The sequence below is a fragment of the Mytilus trossulus genome, chromosome 14 (genome assembly GCF_036588685.1).
Source record: "Mytilus trossulus isolate FHL-02 chromosome 14, PNRI_Mtr1.1.1.hap1, whole genome shotgun sequence".
NCBI classification, from domain to species: Eukaryota; Metazoa; Mollusca; class Bivalvia; order Mytilida; family Mytilidae; genus Mytilus; species Mytilus trossulus.
In genome coordinates, this window is record NC_086386.1 from 32,948,487 (window position 1) to 32,956,847 (window position 8,361).

An 8,361-nucleotide genomic window follows, 5' to 3' on the forward strand; every position below is an offset into this window, starting at 1 on the left:
CGCCGGTCAATGTATAGTTTGAACATATGATGGTTGTCTTTTCACATCACATTTCTAATATTTGGTGATTATATTTTGTTTCTTTAATTGTTCTTTGACTTCTAAATTCATGGAGACCAGAAAGACCATTTGAATCATAGTGAAACATTTAAGCAAGAGACCAGTATTCTTCCACGATGTCAACCTGAGTTCTATACTCAACGTTTGTATCAATCACCATATTTTTATTAAATATAATTAAGTACTATTTGTATCAATCACCATATTTTTATTAAATATAATTAAGTACTATTTTTATTAAATATAATTAAGTACTATGAAATAACAAAACATATCGGTTAACCTAGTTTTAATTCAAGTGGTGTCACAATATAAACAAGATATGGAAAAAGCAAAAATATAATTAATGGCTTGTTTACTATGTAATAACACAATGAGTTATAATTTGTTCAAAACTGTCTTGTATCTGGGGAAATATGTTTATCCCGTTCAGGACAATGACTTTAACATTAAAGTTAACATATGCATGATATAGTCTATGGTATTTTACTGGTTTATTTGACATATGTGTACCGTGTTGTTTTCGTATACTTGGAACCCGGAAAAAAAGATTAGAAATATACCTTTAAGTTAGTGATATTCAATCTCATGAGTTAAAAGAAACTGACAATGTCATGCCAAAAACAAAAACTTTGAAGAGACAAAGCACAAAAACGGAAAGAAAACTAAAGGGTAAGCAATACATGTGGTACTGTCGTATTGCTCTAAATCAGGCGTTCAGTACAATACATAGGACGTGCATTAAATAATAAATGCAAGATATTTAGCTTGTATTATACAGAACGAGTAAACTTTATTGGTGGTTTCATGCAAGCTTGCTTGTCCGAAGGCACATGTTGTCTCTAAGATAAAAAAACAGGCTTGACCTTGGACTATAAATTGTCAATTGATGATTCAACTGAAAGCATGCTCCACTTGTTAATAAGAGAAACCACGTATCAACTCAGTTTCTGATCATTGGGTTAAATTCTCCTCACTTGCGATCGGGTATATTTGGAATGAACAAGAAGCCATTTCATGCATACATCATTTGAACAAATTATGGCTAAAAAGTACTGATTGAAACGTGGAAAAATTATGTAATATGTAATACATACATGTACATAATTAAATGCAAAACCTACATCAAATTAATCACAGTATACTGTGTAAATAACTAACAACTGTCACCCAAACATATGGTCGCTTAATAAGAAAAGTAGTCAGGAGACTTTTGTACAGTGTCTGACACCTCTGGAGTACGTTGACATTTGAATACCAGTATATACTGTAGCAGTTAGATATTAGGATATAACTCGGAAAAAATGAAGAATTTAATCATACTGGTGAGAATACTATTATTGTCGTATATATTTTTAGTGTCTTTTAATATAACTGGATATTTTTTGTCGATTGCAACTATTTTTTTTAAAGTGACTGACTACAAATTAATTACGCATACAATTTAAAAAACGTCAGTTATATTTTGTATTGATATTGCAAGTACCATCTTCCTTCGCAACAGTTGATATTTTTCTATGTACATTTTTAACACCATTGAATGACAGTAGGAACTTTCATTGTAACAAAACCACACACACTGCTGCAAATGATTTGAACCAATATAAGAAGGAAGAAGTCGTTTATATTTGAAAAAGAAGAGTTGAGAATAGACTTGCGTTGTCAGCTACGTGCTTTGTTAAATTCATTAGGAAAATAATCATATAACTGACGGATGGAACACTATCATTTTTTTTTGTATTAATACAGTGTTTCAATGCATGTGTAAGCCACTTTAAGACAAGTAAGAAAAAGAAATAGCAAAAAATATGAACACAATTTGCATCTATAAAATTTTAATTAAATATACTCATTAAAGATACAAGGAATAAAATTTTATATTAACGCCAGGCGCGCGTTTCGTCTACAAAAGACTCATCAGTGACGCTTGATTTAAAAATGTTTAAAAGGCAAATTATGTTACGAAGTACAAAGTTGAAGTGCATTCATTGAGGACCAAAATTTTCTAAAAGCCTTGCCAAATACAGCTAAGGTAATCTCTTCCTGAGGTAGAAAGGCCTTAGTTTTAAAAAAATCTAATTTTTGTTAACAGTTAATCTATAATTATGAACATATCAATGATAAATCAAATCAAGACAGAAGTGCTGACTACTCGGAAGGTGATACCCTTAGGGAAAATGAATCTCCACCAGCAATGGCATCAAATTCGCTTCATAATATAACAAACATTGCCACAAAAAAATTGGCTCAACCAGGTCTCTATGATTTTAAGGTACTGGTTTAATTGGGTAATTATTCGATTGTCCGATCTATATAAATTAAAAAAAGGTCTTCTGTTATCCATCTTTTTCACTTCATACATGCAGATCTAAGAATTAGCAGCTCTACATTTCTATTTTCGCTTTATAATCACAATAATCAATTATAATACAAAGTCCAATATCACGTCCTTTTAACGCTTTGTAATCAGAGCCATATTATAATTAGCAAGACAATATGTTTGAAACATGCTCATAAACTTTTTGTTGATAATCTTGTTATATTCATTGTATCCTAATTAAAAAAAAAGTTATAAGCTGCTTACATAATATTATAAAGTATATGTATTCAAATATCAGATAGTTTACCGTTGTATTAGATTTCAAAATTAAATGTGTCAATGTAATGAACATACTTCATGGGATGGAAACAGGAACAGCCAAAAGTTTTATATGGCATTGTTGCACGCTTCGACTTATATAAATACGATATTTGTCCTATTAAAATCGAAATATCTCCTTCGATATTATACACTGAGTGTAAATTATAATTCCTACACATGTAAATACGAACATAGAGCATGACATGAAGTAACTTTTTTCTAAATTAAAGTTTTCATTCTAAAGTTTCATATTCATAAACATTTAAAAAAGAAGATGTGGTATGATTGCCTATGAGACAAATATCCACAAAAGACCAAAATGACACGAATATTAACAACTATAGGTCACCGTACGGTTTTCTATTTGGTCCTACAGTTTAGGAGTTTGGTACCGTTTTCAAACCGTTTACACATTGCAAGTGCTGTCAGGCACAATACATGTTAATTTCAGTAAGGGTAATTTTCATCAGGTACAAAGCTTCTTGATCAACTTTTTAAGTTTTGTAAAGGGGTCCCTCGTACCGTTCAAACTACAATTGCATCATGAATTGTGTCAATATTTTTACTTTTTTGACAAAAAATAAGTGCTGTACTTGACGGTTTTTGAAAACCGATATGTTCTTATTTATAAGACTCGGGATACAATTTCAAAATACATACATGGATTTTTGTATTATAAAGGGACATTGAAATGAACAGTCACATGATTTGTTTTCTATTAGTCTGAACAGTAAGTGCAAGTTATTTTTGAATTGTAGAGTGCATTATGTTTTGTGTTGTGTACTAGTTTTCGGATAAGAAGAAATACACAATGTACCTCCTCCAGTCAATGTACCACAGCCGCTCCCTGCTGTAGAATAGACTCTGGTGGCTTTGGTATGTTATATATAGACAACACGTGTACATATACTAGGCAAAAAAAAGAAACGTTACATGCCTATAAGGTCCTTTAAATTTTTTATAACAAAAATTTGATAACGAACATTTAATGGAATATTTAGCTAATATGAATTTGAAGAGAACAATAAGAAGTTTTATTGTACAGCAATATAATATTTCTCACAGATCATCTTTATATTGATGTTTCAATTGCATACAAGTAACAAAGTTTATCTTGCAATTGACTGTTAAACTACACAAATACGGCCGAACTAGAACGTTAATTGTATTGCAATCGTTTATATTTACATTATTTCCCGCTTCTCTTTCAACAAAAGCATTCAAATTACTATTTAGGCCACAGTGCCATCTTCGAAGTCTGCGTCTTAGCACTATCGGTGTCACTACTTTATCGCTTGTTATTAGAAATAAAACTTAACACAAAAGAGTCGACGGTAGATTTAATACAAAGTATGAGAACAAGTTCTAGTATTCGCTCTGAAACAGGAACTTATCATATAAACTTATTAATTTCCGAGCAATCGACCTTGTACAGTACCTAGTATAACATATCTACTATGACAATCTGTAGATTTACCTTCAAGTGGAACTTGTTCCGGTTTACAAGGAGATGCAGGGGATATTTGTTATGGTTTATGTGGGTGCAAATCAGGTTAGTGTATATTTTCAAAATAATTGGCTAAAACATTATCTTTCATGCATTCAAAACTTTCATATATGCTGATGCACATTATACACGCAAACATATTGTTTAAAAAAATCTAGAGTTGAAAAAGCCGTTCGAGTAATCCAAAAGATTATTATGTTTTTCATTGATTTTAAAATTGATTTGAGATTGACCTGCTGTTTTAACTTGTGAACGGAATTATTGAAGGAAGAATAAAAAAAAAAGAAACAAAATAATATCTTTGATAAGTTAACACATTTCGTAGGTCTTCAATCATACTTCATACAACACTTATTTGTGCATATATATGTAGAAGTATATCATGCGATGGGGACGCTTAAGTACAATGAAATCTATAGTAAAATAAAGATGTTTTTTTTATACATTGACGGCTAAAACATAGTGTGAGCAGTATAGGAAAATATAAAATGTATTTGTACTCGATACGTTAAAGAAGAAAGCTTTGTGACTTTCGCATTTTCTCGTATTATAATTCAAGCTTGAAGTCATGTACAATTAAATCTTATTTATTCCGAAAAGAACGCATTATGTACTTTTTTTACGACTGTAAGGATATGAGTTCACATTATATATAGGCTAAATGAGCGACAAGCCACACCAATTATCAGCATGTAAACATCCCAGCCAATGTGTTTCAATCACCAGGGGTTATATGAGCTGGATCAACTCTACCAGAACACCCAGCTTGAGTTTCTTTGTTTTGCATGTTCCCCTTTGTTCTGTAACATTTTGGCTCGTACTTCATCGTACAAACAACCATCGCACTTTAATGGGAAACACAATTGTACTTTAGCGTACAAACAACCATCGCAATTTAGAATGAGACCCCATCGTACATAAGCGTACAAACAAACATCGCACTTTAGCGTAGAACACCGTCGTACTTTAGCGGAGACAATCACACTTTAAAACAACAACAAAACAAAGCTTTACGACAAAAGAGATGATTTTAGCTTTCCAATTGTGAACTTTCCATTTATAAGTAGCAACATTTTAGGAGCACCTGTATAAGGGTTATATATTTTCCAATTGATACGATATTCCCGTGCTTGTATTTCCTATCATGATTTTCTAGTTAGAGGGTTGCTGCTAAAAAAAAAGCTATTTAACCAAGAGTTCCAAGTGGTAAAGTTTAAATCATCCCATCGTTAATTTTACAGACGCAATCACGATATGGTTGACCGTTTTGAATAACCATTTCACAAATGATATCGGATATGTTCCTTGGGTCGTAACTTCAATATCCTTTTCTTTCATGACCTACAAAATAAAGACTATTTACCGGATTTGTCATATTATAAGCAACACGACCGGTGCCATTTGTGAAGCAGGATCTGCTTACCATTCCGGAGCACCTGAGAGCACCCCAAGTTTTTAGTGGGGTTCGTGTTGTTTATTCTTTTGTTTTTTTATGTTGTGTCATGTTTACATGTATTATTGTTTGTCAATTTTTCATTTTCATGTTTAGCCATGACGTTGTTTATTTTCGGTTTATGAGTTTGTCTGGTATCTTAATTCCCTCTTTTAGCGTTACAATCGCACTTAGGAGTACCATCGCACTTAAAAATCCTACATATATAAATATGTCAATGTGCACTTAGGTAACTCATTCGATTATTAAGTTGTTGTAAGTTTTAGTTATTGTAAAGCACATTGATAAAACTGCTAAATGCAAAACGCACAGACATTGCAATTTCAAATAAACAATGCTTACTATCGTTTCGTCTATAAACTTTTGCGTATAAATATCTTCAACAATAATAAATACCTATACGTTGAATAAGTTTTCTCTTACTGTACAGTTCGTTCAACCAAAATGTGTCGAGTTCATTGTGCTTTTGTAAACGTTGCATGATCATTATATAAGAATCCTATTATAAGAATTGGGGTAAATCTTTGTTATCATTGACTCCCTTGGATCCGCCTCTGAGATTATGGATCTATAGTTTCTTGGATCCGCCTCTGAGATTATGGATCTATAGTTTCTTGGATCCGCCTCTGAGATTATGGATCTATAGATTTTTTTCAGTGTTGTCTGTATCAAAGGGAGATGTAGTATCAGTGCCAATGAGCCAATATGATGAATAAACAATGGTCAAAATACAAACCTAATTATCATTTAAAACTAGTTTCGTCATACACAACCTTTCTCGTCATTTATTTTCATAAAAATTCCATGCTCTGTGGTAATTCATTTTTCATGACTAGAATATTTGCATAATACAGACAACTCTAAGTCAACAATTTTTTGACAGGTTTAACATGTTACCGGCCATTGTCTGGAGTATGCTGTCTGCCGAAGAAATGTTATGATTCCGCCTGGGTACAGCAAGAAGAACTGAACTATGCAAACTGTTTGGCACAATCAAATGGGCCTCCAATATCTTGTCTTCCTGTATAAAATGTGTCATATCGTAACACAATAAAATACAAAATACTGTAGACATTTAAATGGATCTTATAGCAGTATTAGTATTACGCAGTAGTAATGATGCGAAATATTCTATCATCAGTTGATATTTTAAAATCTGCGCTTTTGCGTTGCTATCTTCGTTTCTAAAACAAGTTTTTATCTCCAATATACTTGTGCTTTTCTCTAGGTCGATTTTTGACTTTTGAACCGTGGTATTCTACATTGTACTGTTGTCCTTATTTACATCGGTTTGTCATTGTCATATTTACATCAGAGAAAAGTAAATGTTTATAGCACGATCAAACACAACTGATAACAGAAATTCAAAAAAAATTGTTTTAACAGTTTACGTATTGAAAAACTATGCAGAGGAATATAATCAACCTTTTGCATTATACCTTTATCTTTTTATAATTTTATAAGTTTGTAAGCTTCAACAGGCATTGGAAAGCATGGAAATGAAATGTACAGAAAAAAATAAATGTCGATTTTATGTTCATAAATGTAACAAATTGTCACCATGTTAGGTAGAACAAGTGTAAGACCTTCCTTGGCAATAAAAAACACATTAAGACCAAGACGTCTGCTCGATATTTTAGCATCAATGTATTTGATAAGATGCTTTTAAAAATGATCTTTTATAATGTTAAGATTTAATATCATAGATCCAATAATAACACTTACAGTCGTTAGGGTTCAATCCCCCCTAAAAAATGCAAATAAAAAATGAAAAACAAAAAGTTGCCAAAAAAACGCGATTTCTTGTTATTTCATATATGACTTATCTGCGTTTGAGAAAGGTATTTTAAAGAAACAATTTTGATAGCATTAACTGAGTTTACACAGTCTGGATAGAAAGCTTAATTAATACTTGTCTTTGACCCTTTGTAGAGTGCAGTATGTTTTGTGTTGTGTATTAGTTTTCGGTTTAGAAGATATACACACTGCACCTCCTCTAATCAATGTTCTACAACCTCTTCCGGTTGTAGAGTTGCTAGCCACGTATAATTCGGTTGCCTTGCAATGTTATATATGGAAAATGTATTTTTATAACTGTTGTTTTGATTAATTTATTTAAAATTCAGATAAAAAATAAATAATTCTGACCATGTATCCCGTTTCATACAGAACTAATTATGTTATTACATTTTGACATATTCAGCTATTTAAAATTTTAGTTTTGACGTTTTTCGGCAGTTTCATATTGAAGATTCAATTGCATACAAGTTTTTTCATTAAAAATTTCCTAATTAACTAAGTTTATCTAGCAATCGACTATTTTACTACACAATGCAGTTTTATAGCGGAACCGAAACAATCACAGAATAAAAGCGTCGATATTCACATTCGTATCCTCTTATTTTAGAAGATTTCAAATAAAATTGAGAATGGAAATGGGGAATGTGTCAAAGAGACAACAACCCGACCAAATAAAAAACCAACAGCAGAAGGTCACCAACAGGTCTTCAATGTAGCGAGAAATTCCCGCACCCAGAGGCGTCCTTCAGCTTGCCCCTAAACAAATATATACTAGTTTAGTGATAATGAACGCCATACTAATTTCCAAATTGTACACAAGAAACTAAAATTAAAATAATACAAGACTAACAAAGGCCAGAGGCTCCTGACTTTGGACAGGCGCAAAAATGCGGCGGGGTT

The 8,361-nt window shown here is 31.9% G+C and overlaps 1 protein-coding gene across 1 annotated transcript; it reads left to right on the plus strand.

Annotated features, from left to right (window-relative positions):
- The first annotated feature begins 1,187 nt into the window (after positions 1-1,187).
- Positions 1,188-6,731, plus strand: LOC134696510 (uncharacterized). The gene is made up of 4 exons (XM_063558345.1): positions 1,188-1,385; positions 3,460-3,577; positions 4,173-4,253; positions 6,545-6,731. Exons 1-4 carry the CDS (start codon positions 1,365-1,367, stop codon positions 6,688-6,690), a joined length of 366 nt encoding a protein of 121 aa, XP_063414415.1. The 5' UTR covers positions 1,188-1,364; the 3' UTR covers positions 6,691-6,731.
- Positions 6,732-8,361: the final 1,630 nt, after the last annotated feature.

Coding starts and splice junctions, on each gene's coding strand:
- LOC134696510 (XM_063558345.1), top strand. CDS start 1,365: ATGAAGAATTTAATCATACTG. Junction 1,386..3,459: donor TGAAGAATTTAATCATACTG/GTGAGAATACTA, acceptor TTTGAATTGTAG/AGTGCATTATGTTTTGTGTT. Junction 4,254..6,544: donor TTTATGTGGGTGCAAATCAG/GTTAGTGTATAT, acceptor ATTTTTTGACAG/GTTTAACATGTTACCGGCCA.